Source organism: Limulus polyphemus, unplaced genomic scaffold, assembly GCF_000517525.1.
Source record: "Limulus polyphemus unplaced genomic scaffold, Limulus_polyphemus-2.1.2 Scaffold1682, whole genome shotgun sequence".
In the NCBI taxonomy this organism is placed as follows: Eukaryota; Metazoa; Arthropoda; class Merostomata; order Xiphosura; family Limulidae; genus Limulus; species Limulus polyphemus.
Genome location: NW_013667292.1, coordinates 121,744 through 144,922, shown reverse-complemented (window position 1 = coordinate 144,922; position 23,179 = coordinate 121,744). Strand labels below are relative to the sequence as shown.

General features: G+C 32.0%; 1 protein-coding gene across 1 annotated transcript in view; it reads left to right on the top strand.

The window, feature by feature from the left end:
• Positions 1 to 23,179, top strand: part of LOC106464543 — a 90,107-nt gene that overhangs the window by 59,610 nt on the left and 7,318 nt on the right. The window contains 21 exon segments of the mRNA XM_013924687.2: positions 407 to 865; positions 1,264 to 1,475; positions 2,833 to 3,100; positions 4,271 to 4,429; positions 5,304 to 5,474; positions 6,257 to 6,421; positions 6,797 to 6,991; positions 7,592 to 7,867; positions 8,250 to 8,812; positions 9,032 to 9,225; positions 9,736 to 10,115; positions 12,106 to 12,271; positions 12,970 to 13,236; positions 14,226 to 14,426; positions 17,332 to 17,576; positions 18,025 to 18,120; positions 20,238 to 20,342; positions 20,345 to 20,449; positions 20,779 to 21,046; positions 21,687 to 21,877; positions 22,676 to 22,849. Of these exon segments, the coding sequence (XP_013780141.1) occupies positions 407 to 865; positions 1,264 to 1,475; positions 2,833 to 3,100; positions 4,271 to 4,429; positions 5,304 to 5,474; positions 6,257 to 6,421; positions 6,797 to 6,991; positions 7,592 to 7,867; positions 8,250 to 8,812; positions 9,032 to 9,225; positions 9,736 to 10,115; positions 12,106 to 12,271; positions 12,970 to 13,236; positions 14,226 to 14,426; positions 17,332 to 17,576; positions 18,025 to 18,120; positions 20,238 to 20,342; positions 20,345 to 20,449; positions 20,779 to 21,046; positions 21,687 to 21,877; positions 22,676 to 22,849 (4,860 nt within the window).

The window sequence follows — 23,179 nt, the reverse complement described above, 5'->3', positions numbered from 1 at the left end:
TCGTTCTTTATATGAAGATATTTTTACTTTGATTGTCCTCACAAAAGAATTATCCTTATGTGAAGAGATATTTTATGGATTTTATTTGCAGTAGATTTTCTTTGCAAAAAAATCACAGTGAATTTTATTCATATAGGATTATTCTTAATATGAAGTGAGCTAGCTTACCCTAATTGCAGTGTTGAGTCTGATTAAAACGGACTTTAGTATAAATATGCCTTATTAAAAATAGCATTCTGTGAAAGTGATTTCCCTTCTTGTAAGTAAATTGTAAGCATTTATAGGTACATTGAAATTTTATAAATATTTTTGTTCAAGGACTTTAGTTTTTATGCCTAATTATGAGACTGACTTATTTAAATGCAGATATTACTTATTAATTGTTTATTCTTTATGAATTCCTTAGATGATACACCACCATCCTTGAAGTGCCCTCAGTCTTATGTAGTAGAATTAGTGGAACAACAAGACAGCTACAAAGTTAACTTTAATGAATCCAGAAGATTAATAAATGCTACAGATAAATCAGGACCTGTCACTGTCAACATTTCACCCGAATCAGCTGTTATATCAATAGGAAACTATCGAAATGTTACTGTCATTGCAACTGATAAGTTTGGCAACCAAGCTGTTTGCTATTTCCAGGTTTCTGTACAAGCTACTGCCTGTGTCTCATGGTCACTTGCACCTCCAGTAAATGGGATTGTAAACTGCCTTCCAAATCAGGACAATAATGGTTTTGGTTGTGTGGCTACATGTAATGAAGGATTCAAGTTTACAGATGGGGAACAAGCCAAGACATATGAATGTGTTGAAGAACAAAAATGGAGTCCAAGTGATATCATCCCCGATTGTGTACCTGAAGGTAGTTAATTTAAGAGCTTATGTAGTAGTTTGAATTGTTAAAAAATGCCTTACTAGTGACTACTAGAGGACTAGCTCTTTTGCTTAATTGGTATAGTACTCTCCTAGGTGTAAGAGGTATTGGCTTCAAATCCAAGGCAAGGAGATATATTGTGAAAAAAAATACTACACTTATAAAGCACAGTATGTAGTTTTATATTCTAGATTGGCTAATATATATTACTTTTATGTATTGTAATAAAAACCTACAAAAACAAATTATATAGTAGTAACAGATAGGTTTTCTAGTTTTGTTTTAGACTAGCTTCTCTCACATTTGCAAACTCATTAACTTTTCTATATTTTCATATAGCTTTCTAGTTGAACAGTTACTGTAATTTGTGTAATACTCTTATTTAGATGTTGACCAAGCTTTCTATGATGTGGTGGCCGAGGTTGACTATCGTGCAGGAGGTACAATACCCCAGCCTTGTCTTAATCAATATGTCAGCTATGTGTCTACTTACTACACTTCTCTGAATCAAGTTCTGTCTCAGCGCTGTTCTGCCATTAACGTTCAGATGGATATCACTTTCCACAACACAACTATTCAGGCTAAATCTGAAAACCTGGTAAGAATTACTTAGTCTTGTGAAAAAGTTATCCCTATAAAAAAATAAACAGTCATCATTCTCTAACACAAATTCTAGGGATAAAACACGTCTGCTTGGGTTGGTTTAATGAGGTTTGTTTTTTATCAAAATATATTAACCATCAGGTTTTCATTAGTAATATTTTTTTTTTCTTTGAGGATGTTTTTGTAGAGTAATAAGTATGATAGTACTTAATAATAGGGATTGTGATAAACCAAAATGTTAGCCATAAAAAATTGCCCATTTAAAACCACCTTTAAAACGTATGAATATTAACAATAGCTATTTCACAGTATTGGCTGAGCAAAACTAAACTTATTGTACTTATAAAGCTCTTTAAATTCCTATATACGTGTTTATAGAGTGAATCAAAATTCACTGTTTCAAGGAATTTTCATCTAAGTAAGTAAGTAAGTAAATGACTTTTTCCAGATGATGATAAATAATTAGATTTTAGGGTAGGTTGGTAAGAGATCCTGATGAGTAATAAACTTAAATGAGGTAAACATGTGCCCCATGCTTGGTATTGCTAGTGCACTAAAATATAGCTAATAAAAAGGGAACAAACAAGTATAATAAATTCATAATATTTGCTAAATTAGAGTACAAACTACCTTGTGGGAGAATAAAGTGTACCTTAGCAAGAGAAATATTTGCAGAAATCATAAATGGTATTCATATACAGAATACACCATCTGTCACGTTAGCTTATTCACAAGCCTCACATTAAAAATAAGAGCATATATGGGTGCTCATACCCACAGCATCCCACATTTATAATGGGCATTCATGTTTTTTAAAAAAAAGAGTTCCCAGTTGCTGATGTAAATAGTACTTAGGATTTTGATTGTAGCTTAATATGACTTAAATGTTTCAACAAGCAGTAAGATAACAAAAGAAAAAGGTTTCTGTCATATCTTGGATCTCTATATGTGTGTTACTTAATGTTACTATAAAGGTAAAATTAGTTTGTATTTCTAATAACTTTCACATTCATCTAGAAACTCAAAAAACTCTTTTAAAATAAAATTACCCTAAAGGAAATATTAGGTATGTGGGCAATATTTGAGACCAAAAGCTATCTTTTGTACCCTCAGGTTTTACCTTACCATCTTGTAGTTGCATCTATTTGTTACTTGTGTTACTCTGTATTCGTCTGAATGTAAAAGCATTCAAAACTTGTACAAGAAAACATTATACAACTTTAAGATTAAAATATTGTGTATTTGGATTAGCATTTCAGAATAAGCTTTAAAACTATTATAAAATGTTATTATTCTGTAAAGAATATTTTAGAATAAGGAAAGGTAATGACCACTCTTTGTTTGCTCCACAGCTTGCTTTAAGTTATGTACTCAGGATCGATCCAATGGTTCACCAGCCATTGCTATATGACCTCTGTGGCTCTACATTAGGCCTTATTTTTGACCTAAGTGTGCCAAGTACCTCAGCAATTATTGAACCAATCCTAAACATTAGTGCTCAGAATGTTGGTGGACAGTGTCCTGGACTTCAAGCAACACAATCCTCTGTGACTCGAGGGTTTACGTGTGACAAGGGAGAGGTTCTTAATGACAACCGAAATGGGAAAATCCCAAGTTGTTGTAAGTAAAAATACTTTACATGTGTTGTGTCATTTTATTGTTTCATGAGGTAAATCAAGTAATAGTTTTTTGTTGTTTTTAAAATAATGAACAGATAATTATTGAGTTTATAGTTATGGATTTAACAATATTAACATGAATTCTAACATAGAAGAAAATTTGGGTGACTTTAGGAAATGAAATTCTTCTTTTGATATTAATATGTCAAACAAATCCTGTATTTTATGTTGCATTTTGAAATTTACCATCTTATTTTCAAGAGAAGTTTGATTAATCGTATGCAAAATTGTTTTTAAATACTGGCAGAGGAATTGGAGCGATGAGTGAATTTCAAGTTTAATACAAAGTAGTAGTTGTCATGATTAAAGATATATCGTTATATATATAATGCAAAGCCTTAATTTTAAATATTTTATTGCAAGAAGCAGTGTAACTTCAGAAATACAACAATATATTTGGTTTTACAGAAAATAAAAAGTGATAAATGTGAAAAATTATAGTGAATTTGTTTATATACATTGTATGTAGATTGTTGAATATTTGAAATATGAAACTTCCATAGGGTATGACTTATGCAAAAATTCATTTTGTTAGAAGTATATATGAATAAAGAGTACATTCCATAGTTTCAATTACCAACCAAATAATATGTAGCACACAAACAAAGAAGTTTGGGAAGAGTAGGTGATTGAAGATCCCTTTCCTAGGAAGATAAAGAAGATAAAGATAATTGACAAATGCAGCTTTTCTTGAACCTTAACTTTGCTTTCGTTTTCTAATTTTCATTTTTTTGTTTAATCAAACATTTCTGTTCATGTAGATACACTGTAGCTTTGATTTTTTTAACCTTTATAAACAATATTGCTGTTGGATTTCATATTTACATAACCTATGGAAGTTTCATAATTTCCATATTCCACTCTTAAAGTTTACAGGTATGTTGATAATTCTCAATTTCTCCATGCAACATATTCTAATAATTACATTTATCTAAATTGACCTTTCTACCCTAAATATGTGTGTATGTAGGTTGTTAAGATATATAAGTGCAAGTGGAGCAACTGTGAACTAAGCATACTGTTGACTCCATATTTGTAAATACATTTTAAGATGCACTTCAAATGAAATGGAATTTGTCATACACAATTTTTTTCCCTTTATTATTACTAGTACACTGTCCTGCAGGAACTCGTGCTTCCTTTGAAGAAAAATGTGGGTTCTGTCCTCGAGGTTTCTATCAAGACCTCACACGGCAAGGAAGCTGTAAACGTTGTCCAGATGGAACATACACAAAGTCAGAAGGAAGTAAAAGCCTTACGGACTGTGTTCGTGAGTATGCTTCTCATTTATGAAATATATATGTAGCATTATAAAAAAACTTTTTACTTCTAGGATAGGAAAAATCATGGTTACTTTCTTGAATTCCTGTACAAAAAACGTCATGTTTAATTTTTTTACTTCTAGAAACAAATCAGTTATTTTCATTACATATAGGATAGAAAAATGACTATTGTCATTACACTTGGAATAAAATCAGATTATAACAATTTTCATTACATATAAATTAGAAAACATCATGCTACTATCATTATTTCTAGTATATTAAAATTCATGGTAGATTTAGTTTTCAAAAAGTTTACTTTCAGTACTTTTAGTGTACTTTTATAATATTTAGTACTATTTTACTCTCAATGTTAAAAATACGGTCAACATATTCATTATTTCTATAATACAATTTTTATGAATACTGTACAAAGAAGAGATAATTTTTAGATTTGTTTTATTATGCTATATTTTTTAACTAAAAACATTAAAATTAATAAAAAAGTAATTAAATAACTTATTTTTCTTAATTTATAGAGATATAAGGTAAATGTTATATATTTTATTTACTGAATTTAATATAAAAATGAAATGTTTTATTTTTTTCTATTTTACATTAAATTATTCTAATTGTGAAATGAAAAAGCTTCAGTGATTTTGACATGTTTATATCACAGAGTAAAATTAAATATTTACTCTCCTAAACTCAAAATCTAGCTGGAACTTTCCTGAACAATAAGTGCTGTCAGAAAATTGCAGCTGAGTAAGACTCAAAATGTTATTGGTGTAGTTAAGGAAGTAATTTACTCTGATTTGTATTGAAATATGAATTTTGTACTTTGTTTTTAAATTCAAATGCTGAATTTTCTCCACTATTTAGCTTCCTGTGGTTTAGGGACCTATTCTCCGACTGGTCTGGTACCTTGTCTTCAGTGTCCAAGCAACACTTTTGCTGGTCCACCTCCACCTGATGGATTCACTGAATGCCAACGTTGTCCTGGTAACACCTTCACCTACACTCCTGGGGCTTCTTCAGTTGCAGAATGTAAAGGTAAAAAATAATTAATCTGTAGTTAGCAAAAAGAAACTCACTACATAATTAAATGTGGAAAGTATAGAAATGTTTTTCTACTCAAGCTGACTTTGATATAATATTAAAGAATATTATAAAATTCTCTGTTGTTTAGAGATGTTTGAATATTTTTTGTGGGTGGACTAGATAAAATTTATAGAGTGATGTCTTCTATTTATACCTTGAACATATCAGAATAGTAACATATTCTATAGTAATCGAGCCTGACATAGCAAGGTAGTTAGGGTGCTTGACTCGCAATCTAAGGGTTTGAATCTCCATTCTACCAAACATGTTCGCCCTTTCAGTCGTGGGGCATTATTATGTGACAGTCAATCCCACTATTCGATGGTAAAAGAGTTGGCAGTGGATGGTGATGACTAGCTGCCTTCCCTCTAGTATTTCACTGTTAAATTAGGGACAGCTAGCACAGACAGCCCTTGTGTAGCTTTGCATGAAATTCAAAACACATCATAGTATTCCTTTCAGATGCTAACAAGACTTCTATTTACCAGAAAAATTTTAATTGTTATTTGGGATTAATGACTGCAAAAATTTTTGGTGTTTGACACATATTTAGCAATTGGTATTTTTTAAAAGTAGAAAACATAATTAGTTGTACTAAACCATGCATTAAAACTTGTAGGTGAAGTGCAATTTTAATTAATTGAAGTTCAGGCTTTGTAAACAAGTTACACTTGGTATAGTAAGTTGTGTGTGAGGTAAAGATTTGTCACCTGTATTGCTTTTTTTATTTTTAGCACATTGTCCTGCTGGGTCCTACTCTGAGACAGGGCTGGAACCTTGTTATCCCTGTCCAGTGAATTTCTACCAGCCAGATGAAGGCCAAATGACATGTTTGGAATGTGCAGCTAATCAGAGAACTGGAAGACCTGGTGCTCTGAGTGAAGAAGCTTGTGTTCCAGGTACTTTTTCTCATGTAATGCTTTGGTTTTTGTTTTGTATTGAGAATGAAGCATTGAAACAAATTAAAGGATACTAAAATAGACCTGATTTTCTTGTGTCATGTAGAGCGACACTTCACCTTTACAATATTTAATGAACAAAGTGATTATTTAATAGTTTTTGAGCAAAACTGTTGACATAGATATAGGAGAAAAATGAAACCAAATAAGTTGATTAAACTATCTTTGAATGTATTATTTAGCAAAAAAAATATAAATTCATTAATAGGCTTCAAAACATCTAAGGTAATACTAACTTAGTAGTTTAGAAGTTAAATTGTTATAGTTAGTGTTAATTCCACATATCTTTTAATTAATATACTGTGTTATTCTCAGTTTTATGCAACAACAATGCTTGTCAGAATGGAGGACTCTGCTTGGTGAAAAACCATCAACCTACCTGTTACTGCCCAGCAGGTTTTACAGGTCAATTCTGTGATGTTAACATGGATGAGTGTGCTAGTCGACCCTGCTACAATGGTGGAATATGTATAGACAGGCCTCAGGGCTTTACATGTCGGTGTCTAAATGGTCAGTTTTAATAACATTTTATTTGCAGGAATTATTTTGAAGGAACAATTACAAATTAATAACATGAAGTACTATTTTTTTTATAACTCTATGGTAAAAATAACTTAAAACTACTTCAAGCCTTTTTTAATCTACATCAAGAGTTCAGCTTTATTCAGTGTAACTGTTTACTCATTGCTTTTCTTGTGACCATATAGTAACTATAGGTTTAAGCACTTAACACAGAGGGTCTTGGCCCTGAGAGAATGATAGATGACTTATTATATATGCTAATTATGATATTCAATATTAAATCCATGTATAATGCATTAAATTTATATTAAGCCATAATCATTTTATAACTTGGAAAGAGTAATGTAAAAGAAATATTAATATATGTTTAAACACTAAACTTAAGCAGTTGAAACTTTGTATTTTAATCAAGTAAATTGGCTGAAGAGTTTTTAAAACTCTTTACTCAAGGCAGTTTATGAATATGTGGAGGGGGTTCTATATTGTGCAAAATATATATATTTAAGCTTTTTTTATATTATGAACAACACATTTATTTTCAAACTTCTCATGACTAGAACTGTTTTTTTGGCATCCTTAATTCTTCAGGATACTCTGGCAGGCAGTGTCAGATTGAACAAAATGAGTGTAAGAACACCACTTGTCCAGAGCGAGCCATGTGCCAGGACTTGCCAGGCATGGGTACAATTAATTGTCTGTGTCGGTCAGGCTATGAGGGTGCTTCATGCAACATCACTGTTAACCCTTGTGTTGCTAAAGGAAATCCTTGTACCAATGGAGCAACTTGTATTCCTCTCCAGCAAGGTCGCTTCAAGTGTGAATGTCCCCCTGGATGGACAGGCATGATGTGTGAACAAAATATTGGTAAATGTTGCTGTTTTTTCAGAATAGAATATTTTTAGGGCTGACATTATAATATAAAGTACTGTTAGTTATATATGATAATTGATGCAATTTTTAAGTGTAATTTTGTACATAAAAACATATTATATTCTTTATAATAAAACACACATAAAATTCATTATATAGATTGCCAAATTATAGTTACAGTAATTAGTTCATAAGAAAATTTATATTTTTGAATTCTTTCCATAACAATTATTTTATGCTTTGAACTTTCTGAAAAACAGAAAGCCTTTGAATTTTTAAAATCCCATAATTCTATAGAATTGTTGTCATTCCTTTTACCTACAATAAGATTTTATAATTTTTGTTACCAAAACCATGAATTTTTTATTGTTTTCAGATGATTGTGCTGAAAAACCATGTCTTCTTGGTGCTAACTGTACAGATTTAGTTAATGACTTTTCTTGTGATTGTCCAGTTGGGTTCTATGGGAAACGATGTCACCTGAAGGTGAACATGTGTGCTAATAAACCTTGTGCCCATGGTAAATGTATTGATCGGCTTTTCTATCATGAATGCGTGTGTAACCCAGGTTGGACTGGTGAGAACTGTGATGTTGATATTGATGAATGTGCCAGTAATCCTTGTGTTAATGGAGGACAGTGTATTGACTTGGTTGATGAATTTCGTTGTCTGTGTGACACTGGTTTTACTGGGTCTAGATGTCAACATACTATTGATGAATGTGAGACATCACCTTGTGAAAATGGAGGCACTTGTTTGGATCTTCTAGATGGTTTTATCTGTCAGTGTCGACCTGGCTATGTGGGCCTGCAGTGTGAAGCAGAAGTAGATGAGTGTGTAAGCAGTCCATGTAACCCACCAGGTACTGACTCTTGCATTGACATGGACAACATGTTCAAATGTGTTTGCAATCCAGGTTACACTGGAGAAATGTGTGAGGTAAATAACATAAAATTTTATAATACAAGATTCATTATATCATATCATTTTCCCAAATTAATATTGTAAGTATTAGAGAAATACATTGAGCCATGAAAAGATTAAGAGGAAATGTTTCTATGTTTTGCAACTTGTTCTTAAAAAAAATGCAAAAGCACCATATAACTGTTTAAAATATCACACATTTGTTGTAGCTAACTTATGTTGTCCTACTTACAGATCAATGTAAATGAGTGTGCCAGCAACCCATGTCTCAATAATGGTATTTGTATTGACTCTGTCAATGGATTTAAGTGTCAATGCCCTCCAGGCTGGTCAGGAGACAGGTGTGAGATGGACGTTGGTGGTTGTGACTCTGATCCGTGTCTGAATGATGCAAACTGTATAGATCTCTTTCAAGATTATTTCTGTGTGTAAGTTGAACTTATCATTGTACTATATGTACAAATGCTATGCTTTGTTTTCTAATTGCATCAATACATGCAAAAAGTTGTATCTTTATCGACAAAATATTTCCAGAACTGCCATTATATTTTGTCAATAACTACTTGCATAAACACTTGGCCTTTTCAAACACATGGATATACATTGACAAATAAAGCCAACTAGCAAGTAAAGCAGAAAATAACCTTGAATTAAACTTAAGCTTTTCTCTGTTTTCTTAAGAGTTCTTTTATTTATATATGTTTTTTTATATTTTAGTTGGCTATAGGTTTGTCAGATTTATACGTGGCTAACAAATCATGGGGTTCAGTGTCATATTACTTAACTAGTTCTTCTTTCAGAAACATTATGGCATATGAAAATATTGTTGATTATACTGTTACATTTTGTGCACTTTGCTTTATTTTTCAGGACTTATTTTCTTACATTAAATATCTTGCCAAATTCTAATTTTGTTTTTTAATTTAATATTGTTTAAGGTGTCCTTCTGGAACTGATGGTAAACGGTGTCAGACTTCTCCTGAAAGATGTATTGGTAACCCATGCATGAATGGTGGAATGTGTAAGGATTATGGCAGTGGGCTCAACTGCTCCTGCCCTGCTGAATTCTCTGGCATTGGATGTCAGTATGAATATGATGCTTGTGCTGACCATGTTTGTCAGAATGGTGCCTCATGTGAAGACTTGGGGGATGACTACAGGTGTATCTGTTCACCTGGATTCACTGGCCGTCATTGCACAGAAGATATTCCAGATTGTACACCTACATCTTGTCCTCCAACAGCCACGTGCATTGATTTGACCAATGGATTCTACTGTAAATGTCCATTTAACTTGACTGGTGAAGATTGCCGTAAAAGTATGTGTTTATTTCTTAATAATGTTTTTTAAAGGATTAATATGTAATACAATTGCTTGAAAGAACATTCATGCAAACACAATAACTGGTGAGTTGCTTGACCAGACAGCTAGAGGTAAGAATATATTTGGTAAAAACAATTAGGCAGTTTTAACGTTATTTCAGGAGGTAAGTATGCAATGCAAGAAACTTTCAAATTATAGTTGTATATATATATAAATATATTTGGTAAAAACAATTAGGCAGTTTTAACGTTATTTCAGGAGGTAAGTATGCAATGCAAGAAACTTTCAAATTATAGTTGTAGAATTTTTTTGTTCCAAGTTACAGCTTTTACAATAAAGAAGGATATTTTTTAAAACAGGTATGACGTTTCAATCACTGGTGGATAGTAATGTCATTATGTTTAGCATTGATGTCATAACCCTATTCCCTCAAACCTCTTGTCATAAAGCAATACAACTTATTGCAGAAATTATTTCACAAGACCCCGAAAAGAGAATCAACATAAAACAGGAACACCCAATTAAACCGTTACAACTAGCCACATTTATTTGCCTTCAGTAAAGAGATTCATACTTCCTTATATAAGCCTTCATTTTGGTGACATTTCTTGCAGTTTTACTTGTCAGTATGAACAAGCAAAATTCCTTCAACTCATAAACAACCTACACAAAGACATTCACAGTTAAAAATGAAAATAACTACACAATAAATTTTTTAAATGTTAACATCACCCCCCACCCCCCCAAGGCTTCACCACGAAAATTCATAGAAAAAACACACACAGTGTAAATTACATAAACTGGTTTTCTAATCGTATAATCTACCAGAAGCTAAACACTTAAAAAACCTCCTTAGTTTAGCATACATTATATACACCCCAGGAAACATCTATGAAAAAGTTGCACACTTAACCCAATGCTTTACTTACATAAGCCAATTTTCTATATTACAGTAGTAACACACACTATTAACATATTTAAAAACACATTATCAAACAAATAAATACAAAAAAACTCCATAAAACAAAGGAAAACTATTCACTTGCACTATCCCTTATATACCTCTTATCAGAAATTTAGAAAATACTATCACATAAATATAACCTTAACATAACAACTAGATTCATTTTCACCCCTGGAATAAAAGTTAAACACATGTTAAGAAAATTTTATGATGAACCCAACCCACCAAGAAACATTTGAAAAATACAGTGTAACAATTGCCCAGCCATTTATGTAGGTGAAACAGGACATAACTTGTACATCAGGTTAAAAGAACACCCCCTTCCCAAGTTCATGAACATATGAACAAAAGCAACCTCAGATTTTCTGAACAGAGTGTTGCCATACTAAAACATGAACTAGATATGAACAGAAGAAAAATCAGAGAAGTCTTATAAATAAAATCAAATTATCTCACAATTAACAAATACCCAGGCACATCTCAATGTCTCTTTGATTGCTATTTCCCTAGGGATGCATAATCTTATGCAAATATTTCTCAAGAGATATTCCACATATTCATATTTATTCACTTTTTTTCTCTTCAGCTATTAATAAATAATCTGTCAATTCACGAGAATTGATATGCACATGCATAAGTAACACTATTGATTCTCTAATTGAAATACATTGTTAGATTGTTAAATGTAAATACAAAATATCTTCTTTACTGTTAAAACCTGTGTACTTGAGAATAAATGTACCAGTGATCGAAATGTAGTAACTTTTTAAAAAAAATATTCTTCCTTACTGTAAAAGCTGTAGCATGTAATAAAAAAATGCTTATAATTAGTAAGTAAACACAAAATTAAACTATTAACATTTATAGAATGTTTACTTTTTATTGACCTTAACAATGTTTTGCTATGAATTTGGGATTTTTAATTTACACTTTTTAAAATGAATTAAGCAACTTTCATTAACTAAAAGTTAACCATGGATTTTTATATATATTTATAGATACATATTTTCTTTACCCCCAGCAATCAGCATTGACTATGATTTATACATAAATGATGACAGTCGATCTTCAAGTGTTGCTCTGGCCGCTCCATTTGAACTAGGAACAAACAGCCTCACAGTTGCTCTATGGGTCCAGTACAACAGCCCTGAACACTCCGGAACATTTTTTACGCTTTACAGAGTTGAGTAAGTGTTTTTGAAAAAAGGATTAATGATGAAATTACATATTCTCTGTCTGTGAACATTAAAATACTGATATTTAACAAAAGATTCATGTCTCATCATTTATTTAACTTACTTACATTAGTTTCTTGCACAGGTTACATTCTGTTTTTGAACACTTATCATTTTTCAGTGGAAAATAGTTTTTTTAAGTGAATCTTCAAACTAATGTGAACAAATGAATTTAATTTGAGAACTTTAAATGATTAAAGAAATTCTAATTTGAGATACTGGTGTACTACCGTGAGTATTCCTGCATATTCCAGGCAAACGGATAACTAATTGACTTCATATATAATTGTATAAACCTTGATGAATTGAATCCATACCATTTTTTTAAATAGAAGAGAACAGAATATTAATGGTATATTTAATATAATAATCATCTTCAAGTTATAAAATAAACTTTGTGTAATTTTTATCCCAAAGAAAAAGTGAAAACTTAATATAATAAACATCTTAGTGCCCTCTGTAACAAGGAGTTAAATATTACCATATTTTTTATCTCTGGATTAAAATAAAATTGTAAATTATGATTCAAAACTTGTAATATTTTCTGAATTTAAGACTTATGGATACTGAAAACAGGTGTCACTGTAAACTTGAGGTTCTTTCATCAAGAAGGAAAATTTGTGTTATAATTCTTTTCTGTATTCTTTCAGCTCTCCTCATCTTCCTATTGGTAAGAAGATTCTGATTCAGGCTGATGAATCAGGTGTATTTGTTTCTCTGTTCTCTAACATGGATGCTAATGTATTTATTCCCTACTTGAAGAATGTGCCCATCAATGATGGTCAATGGCATCATATTATTGTAATTTGGGACAGCATGAAGAAGACAATAACTCTCATTACTGACACAGCCGTTGCTCGAACTGTACCTAAGTACACCCATGATGAGATTCATGTTGATGTCACATTACCACAATAGTAAGTTTAAAATTCAGAACCTTTTAGTTCTCCATAGTGTGATCAATAAGCCTCTTTTGACCTATACATAACACATTTATGTATACATAATAGGTTTATGAATCAGATCCTATAGTTCTCCATAATATGATCATTAAACCACTTTTAATACAGACACAAACTCGTGATGCTACTCACTGGATGTCACATTATCACAATAATAAATTTACAGATATGAACCTTTTAGTATTTGATGATATAAGCACTATGCCACTTTTGGACTTTTTATTTCTAGGTTAATAAATCAGTTTCATGCTTTAAAATGACCTTTGAATAATGAAATTCTCATCCCTTTATTTTATTATTATTAATTTTGTATTTAAAACATAGAAGTTATTTTAATTCATGTACTACAAAAATTTATATATTTTATAGGCTATAGAAAGTGTTTGTTATTGTTTGAACAGTCATTACCAATAATCTTATCTTTTATTCAAAAATAAAAGGTTTAGTAGAAAATTCTTTTTATTCATACATAACTTTTCTGGATAATAGATTTGAAATTGTAATTCCATAATTAATCTGTTTTAAAAGACAGTTTTCTTCTTAGATCTTAATTTTTACTTATATTAATAGTTTTATGTAATACTGTAATAAATAGTGTCATTTTAGAGATGAAAGCATATTAGTTATGGTATAGTCACATAATGTGAACACTGTAATATTGAAAATAGAAGTATTCTGATTGATGTTGCACACCAGCATGTATATTCATGAAGAAGTACAGTTACTATGGGATTTGAATGGTGAAAAACCTATGTGGAATTTAAAATAAAACTTGCTGGTTTAAATGTGATGATAATTGTTTCTTTGTAGAGAAGACTAGGTCTTACTTGAAGTGCTGTCAGTATTGTTATGAGTTAATATTTTTCCATTAACTTAAACAAAAATTGTAGGATGTAGATGTAGTTGATTTATTGAAATATGTAAAATTATCACCTTACTTTTAGTGCTTGGGTGAATCTTGGTGCTCCTTTGGATGAGAAAAACAAGGCAATGGTACAGAAGGGATTCCATGGACGCATCAGCCGAGTCAACATCTGGGGAAGGCCTTTAGATATGACATTAGATATACCTTCTCAGTTCCGTAGCTGTAAGAGCGCAGGAGTGATTTTTGATGGATTGTTGTTGAGGTGGACTGGCTATGATCGGTAAGTTTTATTTCTTTTTATCATTGTTGCTGCATACTTTTTAAAGCTCTCAGTAAAATGAAATAGCTATGATTGATATGTTCTCTTCAGTAGATTACTAGTACTTCACTTTTTTTTAAAAAAAGGTTGTCAGTTGAGTGGAATGAATATTATTGGTATTTTTTCTTCAGTAGATTATTGGTGATGTACAATTTTAAAGTTACCATTAAGATAGGCTGGCTACAAGTTATGAAAAGCATGTTTTTTGTTATTTATTGTTATAAATGCAACCAGGTGTTGTTTTTAAAGTTTCTTCATCTTATTATGTTTCATTTTATTTATGTATTATCACATGAGCAATACAGAGATGTAATATAAGCAAATAGATATCACCTGAGATGGAAAGAGGGTCATGGCATCACAACTATACCATGGCCTGGCCATTCACTAGACTTGAAACCCATTGAGCAAGTAATCAATTATACTTATTTTCCAGGATTCCCTAATATATATTCTATATCAGGAGTGGGCTGCAATTCTGCAGACAAAAACTGCTACAATAGGAAGGGTCTTACTGATTGACTGTAAACTTCAGGAATGTGAGAATGGTAATACAACCAACAAGAAGATGGTTAATATTAAAAATATGGATGGTGGGTAGTGCAGTAGCATTGCTAGGATTCTTAATCTGGGCAGTCAAGTGTTATTTAATGCAAAAAATTGGCTTTTTTTGCTTTTAATAAATGTCTGTTTATTCCTTTTACTTATATATATATATATATAAAAAGTCAAAATTACCTCATGCTGCCTTTGCACGGATTTGTAGCAGTCTGATGCTGTTTGAAAACTACCATTAACCCACCCCTTAGGCCTCATCCAGTTGGAGATACTTCTTTTAGTTCAAGTTATACATTGTAACTACCTTGTCTGGAAAAAAATAGAACTTTCAGGTCAGTTGGAGTCACAATGTAGGAAGAAATTTAAAATCTTATAATAAAAATAAATTCTGGTATCTCAGATGGGGGTGGGGGAGAGACTTCTCCAGTGGGTGCTCTTCCACTCCTCTACACTACCCTCATAAACATGCCACTTGGTCATGCATCAAAGCTTCTACATAAACTGTAGATGTCATGTATCACGCCATCAGATGTAAGAGGAAATCTTATAACTACCTAAAGCACCCTGGTTACTTGAGTATTATGCATTTCCTGCACCATAATTCATTTCTCATATGGTGTATTAAATGGCATTTTGGAAGGAGTTTGAACCCAAAATCGTATTTATATGCCAGTGATGAATATCAGATATTTAATTTCAAATAAAATGCTTTCAACTATGTAACTGTCATATTTTTTGAAAAAAAATCCTTTTGTTAGGTGGTGTTTTTGTTGAGGAAAAATCACAACAACCCCAACTGACTAGCTATGATTGTGTTTTGTCTCATCAATAAATTGCTGGTATTGTACAGTTTTAAAATTGTCACAAAGACTGGCTATGATTGGTCTCTTCTTTTCAGTAGATTATTGGTGCCTTGCAGTTTTAAAGTTGTCACAAAGACAGACTAGCTATGGTCTCTTCTCTTCAACATATTATTGCTTCTTTCAGTTTTAAAGCAGTCACAAAAACAGATTGACTATAATTGGTCTTTTCTCTTCAGTAGGTTATTGATGTCTTTGAGTTTTAAAATTTTCACAAAAAAACAGACTGGACATGATTAGTTTGTTCTCTTGAGTAAATTATTGGTGCTTTTCAGTTTTAAACTTATCATAGATGGGTAGGCTACTTATCACTAACTACTGATTAAAGTAAGTTACCTACACAGATCACAACTAAACATTAATATACTGTTGCATCAGCGAGGTCACGTGACTAGTATCACTCCACCCCTTTTCTAGAAATATCCTGTTCCTTCAAGAATGCCCTAGCATTTACTAGATATATGTTAGTCTTGTATATATAAGATGTTCACAACATGATGGGACAACAGTGTAATGAGTAAATGAATGTATGCGGACAAAACATTGTTGGCCACGTGAGACGTGAATTATAGTGTTTGTTATAGAGCGACTGTTGAAATTAAGTGTATCGTAAAGTTGTATTCGGAAAGAATAAACCAGTTTTATTTAAGAAAGGACTTGTGTCGCTAAAGTTTCGTCGGAACGAATTTATGGAAAATTAATTAACGACTGGAGGCGTAACAATACTATTCTAACTAGGTCTGTGAAAAGTCTTAAAACAAGAACATGTATAATGATTAAAATGCATTGATTCATTACTGGTACCTCATTGCTGACAAAATTTGTTATCCATAATCTCAATAATATCTCAAGAGGTTTGACCAGATTTCAGTTATTTATACACCATTCACTACCATATATTGCACCATATTAAGTAATGTTATGTTTTCTGGTTGTTACAAATCTCAATTTAAAAAACTGACCGAAAGAATTGAGTGAAACTATTCATTTTCCATGTCAAATATTTAATTAGTGGGATAAACAGTAGTATTGCTGGTGTTTTTATTCTTTTTTGTGATTCATATACTATTAGGCACAGCATAACCAACAAAACCACTGGTTTAGTGGCAAGTTGGTAAATAAAAAATTTTAAAATGTGTTTAAAAAGTCATTGTGGGTAGTATAGATTCTATCAGTAATTCTAGGGGTAAGTATTATACACTTATAAGGTTGAGGAAACAGTAAAAATGCCAGGAACTTATGGAGAGAGGATCTGCTCACTGTAGTCATCAAGTATTTTACTCCTACAGGTTTGAGGGACCAGTAGATAGCCCAGAATAGAGGAGCTGTCCACTTATGTATTAACATGTATTATATAGGAGTGGGAGAACAGTAGAAAAGCAAACTTCTAGGCACTGGTACAGAGAGATTATGCCTTGCTGTGTTTAATAAGTTTGTTTCCCTTACAGGGTTGAGGGAACAGTAGAAAGAGAAGGTCCAAGCACCTGTGGTGAGAAGATCTGCCCCACTGGATTCAGTGGGGATGACTGTCATGTTCTTGAGAAGGACAAACTGCCACCAAAAGTTACTTTTTGCCCCCCAGATATGTGGGTAGTCACACAGAACATGACAGCCGTCATCAATTGGGATGTGCCACGGTTTTCTGATAACCTGCGGTCCATCAGAGTGATTGAGAGGAGTGGGTTACGACCTGGTAAGTTTGGTGTAACTGCTTATATTTATTAGTTGAATTATTTTTATTTTTAGAATAAAAAATGTTTTAATAAGATGCTACTGTATTAAAGGTTATCTATCTTAACAAAGAAATTATATTTGATGCTCTAAATCTTTCAGTTTATGTTGATAAGATGTTGGTAGAAAGGCTTAATTACCTGATGAGGGTTTTTAAAATATCTTAATAGCATAGTATTATTAAAAAAAGCCTTAATGTCAAAGCTGACGGCAATTGTCTGTATATAGTAAGTTTTTAATGTTGTTTAAAAAGCTATGTATCACATTTTTATCAGAGTTTGAGAACAAATAATATATTTAAAAGTACTCTACCTTTTTTTTTAGAAAAATACTGCAATTAACCTGACATACTTGGCCTTTATATTAATGTTATAAATATATATATATAATGTAATGACTAATTATTGCAGGACAAACTCTCATGCGTGGAACCTATGATTTAGCCTACATAGCTACTGATGAAGCAGGAAACACAGCTCAATGCCACTTCCGTATTCATGTTCTTGGTAAGTGTCAGGTTTTCACATTTTATTGTCACTAACCTGATACAGCCAATGATAAACAAGTCCCTCAGTCTAGTGAATTCTATATTTTTGTAAGTATTACAAAGTAAATATCCTTCAGTATCAACTCTCTAGACTTGTGACGTACCTTACATAGCAGCTACTGATGAACCAGCAACTGAGCTAATAAATGCAAACACTTAGCTCTTCATGTAAACAGCTCATGTCATTTTGAGTGCCATACTTGTCACGCCGCTCAGTGAGCTAAAGTGAAAGTAACCAGTAAAAACAGCAGGTTACAAAACTAAAGACGCATAGTATTTAACATTCTGCCTCATCTTTATGTAGATAGGAATTAAGTTGTAATTCCAACAATGCTTGCTGTGGAGCTAAAGTGAAAGTAACCAGTAAAAACAGCAGGCAGATGAGGCAGAATGTTAAATACTATGTGTCTTTAGTTTTGTAACCTGCTGTTTTTACTGGTTACTTTCACTTTAGCTCCACAGCAAGCACTGTTGGAATTACAACTTAATTCCTATCTACATATTACAAAACTAAAGACGCATAGTATTTAACATTCTGCCTCATCTGTATGTAGATAGGAATTAAGTTGTAATTCCAACAGTGCTTGCTGTGGAGCCTGCACAGTATAATACTATAGGCATAAAGGAATTTGTATTTTGTAGTGAAAGTAAAAGTAATAGGGGTTATTATGGAAAAGATTATTTAGATTTAGGCATTAAGCCTAACTAACAGTAGCACCAACAGTGAAATTCTAGTGCTACTACTATGCTAACATTTATTAGAGTGTTAATCAATAACTTAATTTCTTTGTTTAATTCTAATTTCGTATCAAATATATAGTGATAATCATATAAATATTCACTTTCTTTAAATAAGAAATAGTCGCATTATTATCAGCCTCCAAATATTACAATTTTTTGTCAGTCATCACTATTTGTAAATGCTTGTCCATTTCAAAGTCTTGCTCTGACCGTAAATAAAATGTGCTCAATCATTGTCTGATTGGCTTAGTGTGAGCTCTAATAATTGATCATTCTGTCAAGTGGCTGAGCAAATCTTAATTCCACTGATCAGCTCAGCTACATGACAAGCCTTTGACTATTCAGTCCAGACTGACTTATCTTACACAACAACTACTGATGAACCAGGACTCTTTGACTTATCCTACAAAGCAACTACTGATGAACCAGGATTCTTTAACTTATCTTACACAACAATTACTGATGAACCAGGCTGCTGTGACTTATCTTACACAGCAACTACTGATGAACCAGGATTCTTTGACTTATCTTACACAGCAACTACTGATGAACCAGGATTCTTTGACTTATCTTACACAGCAACTACTGATGAACCAGGATTCTTTGACTTATCTTACACAGCACTACTGATGAACCAAGTTGCTTAGTCCAGCTTGATTTATCCTCAAGAAGTATCTTCTCTATAAGTTCTAACTTGGAAAGTAGAAAAACATTGTAGAAGTGATCAGTTATGTTGAACATGCGAGTGTGAATGAGTTATCCATTAAAATAAGAATTACTTTGTATATCCCTGTTTGGAGGGACACAGAGTTTACTACTAGGTGTATCCTAACCCGTATAAAAGAGCATATTCCTGGGAAAGTTCAGAGCTTGTATCACACAACATGTCATAGAATGTAGTATACTTATCACCAGTGAAAACTTTATGATAGGGAGTCAAGCTGATGATAAAGAGCTATTAGAAATTCAAGAGAGTTTGGTAATTGTTAATCTGAAGCCTGGATTGAATCAACAGAACTCAGAAATACCACTTCTCTTAAAGTGTAATCTTTAAGTAAACATAGTAATTGCTAGACATGGCTATTCAGTATAAAAGCAACATAGTAAAATTATCACCTTTTTTTTAGCATTTATAATATTTCTTAGATGATAGTTGTACATCTTTAATGTTTATTAATCTTTAAGTTTTGTATAGATAATCTTAATTAAACTGAATTGAATTTCATATGATGTTTTTTATAAGTTTGACAGGTATTTGTAAATTTGATTGATTTGGTTGAAAAGCTGTTTATATATAGATTTAAGTGTTGTTTTTTTCTAATTTCTATCAAATAGGTGACTTCTGCCCAGTTCCTTTGCCCCCAGTTGGTGGTCAGCATCATTGTTTTGACTGGGGCCCTGGTGGCCGTTTCAAGGCTTGTAAGATCTCCTGTGATAAGGGCAGGAGTTCTCTCAACCAGTAGCAGATTTCTACACATGTGGAGCTGAAGGATTCTGGCGGCCAACCTCTGATCCTGGGACTCAACTCATTTTCCCTGCTTGTGCACGTAAGCATTTTAGACATGAATAGAATGCTCATTTGTAGTGTTTATGAAATAATGAAATTGAATATGTTAATCTCCATGTGACATCTGAAAAGTTATAAAAATTCTTTAATATTTTACAACTGAGAAAGAAAAAATATATATATATACAGTATAATTTTTAACAACATGTAATGTAAAATTTTCTTGGGCGGATGAAAGTTTGGATAGAAAATTCAAATTACTCACGTTTTTATAAAACAAAATCAACTTTTTTGAATGAATTATTTACAGTAAAAACAAGTGTTTAGACAGTCTAAGGAAAAATTCATTTATATTACATTTCTTTACAGCAAAAAGCCCAGCCCAAAGAATTTTCCGAGTAGCTCTTAGTTTTCCAACATCTGTAGTATGCTCTGATTCAGGAAAAAAGATACTGCGGGCTCGAGTAATTGATAGCTTACTTGATGTGAATCGAAACTGGCATATATGTACTGATGTGACACCTGGATCATGTAGTGGCTTGATGGTCAATGTAGTATGCAACAAACGTAGACGTGTTGCTCGACAGGTAGACAGTGATGAAGTTTATATTGTTGAAATTGCTTTCCCTGCCAATGAGTAAGCTTATTTTATTTACTTTTGATTTTTTTTAATGAAACAAGAAAATGTGATGAATTTACCTTTACATTAATGTATAAAGAAGAAAAGATAAGACCAGACTTTTTGTTCTTTTTAGCATTTGTTGTCACACCAAGACATGAAGACAATGCTAAATAAATAATTGTGCTTTAAACAGATTCCATTTAGTTCACATTGAATAATTTTCATGTGAATTTTATAAATAGCCAACTTTAATACTCCTACCAAACTAGTTAGCTCACCTGATACGAACTTAAGGCCACAGTTACTGTGTGTAAAATCTACACATGGGAGGGTTTGGAATGATAACTTGTACTGCATATAATTTCTGTACAAATGTTTGTTAGTACATTCAGAGGAGGTCTGCATGGTATATCATCTCACTATGAGTAGGAATTGCACATTGAAGTTATTCATGTATAAACATTAAACGTTTTTTTGCATGTTTTATTTTAAACAGATTTGTATCATATTTAAGTTTCTTTTCCCCCTTGGGATGCCTGGAACTGGTATCAAATACATTATTGTACTTATGCCAAATTAATGGAAACATGTTTTACATAAATGTAAAATGTTTTGATCAAGAACTGTAATGTCAGCTGTAAACTGTAAATTGCAGTGACCCTGTAACAAACCTAAATACACAAGAAAAATCTACTGTGGAGAATGTAGTTGAAATGGCAGTACTGCAAGATTCAGCATTTGATGTAAGAAATACACTTCCTAACGTGAGACCTGACTTAACTTCCCTCACCATGGTGACAGATTTTGCTTGCCCAGCTGGAAGGGTAGTTGTGCCACCCAACTGTGGTAAGTGTGAATGTTTCTTTTACTTCCATGCTTTCATAACTCTGATATTAAATAGAATAATCTAATCTGATAATGGAATGTGAGATTGCTATACCCCAAATCTCTGAGGTGATTATATCTTCTGTCAAGATAATGAGTTAAGTCTGGTTGTTTCTGATGTTCAGTAAAATGGTTGTGCCCTCTACTTACTGTGGTGTGGTTAGATTTTGTGATGTTAGATAGGGAACTTGTACCCTCCTGTCTGTGACAAGTGTGATTAGTTTTTATGATATTAAATAAGGTACAGTCAACAGTAAATGCTAAATAAATTTTGAAAGAGTAATAATAATTGTAGTAACTGTAATAGTAGATAGTTATTGCTCATAAACCTTCTGTATTTGGAAAATTTAAATATATTGTTGATTAAGTTTCCTCATGTAAATTGTGAATTATTTTCTACAGTATTAAGTTATAATTAATTCTTATTAATTAAACAAATTTTTGTGAGATGTATTCTTCATGCTCTTTACAAAGTGAAATGCCATTATATATAATTACCCTGGAGTAAGTAGTGTTTGGGTATCAAAAGAATTTGGAGGTAATAATAATATAATCTTTATTGTTCCATTGATCTATATATATCTAATGAACAAATTCATCTCATGTACCCCTTTTACAAGAAATGCTTATATTTTCAAAATTAAAGTATTACGTTACATTATACATGGGAAAAATCTATCAAAATCATATTAAGAAAATAAGCTATTAAAATTTCTTGGTCATTGTTTTAATACGTTAGTAATATTTGTTCTCTTTCAGTTGACTGCAGCCAAGGCACCTATTACAACAACAATACCTTGTCTTGCATTTCTTGTCCTAGTGGAACTTATCAAAATGAAATGGGTCAACTTTCTTGCAAGCCCTGTCCAGAAATTGCTGGACAAAAAGGGGTGACTGCTTCCAGTGGTGCAAGGTCATCCAATGAATGCAAAGGTTATTGAATTCAAATGTTCATGATTACATAAGTACACTTGCTTTAAAACAGTATACTTTTAGAACACATATATTTGTATTTCATATTTTGTAGATCTTGTTGAATCTTTTAGTTTTTCTTCTTACACATTGTCTGTGAACTTTAACAGTTTTATATGTCCCTCACAATTGTTATTTTACGAACAATTGTGAGGGACATATAAAACTGTTAAAGTTCACAGACAATGTGTAAGAAGAAAAACTAAAAGATTCAACAAGATCTACAAAATATGAAATACAAATATATGTGTTCTAAAAGTATACTGTTTTACAGTTTCATCATAGTACTTG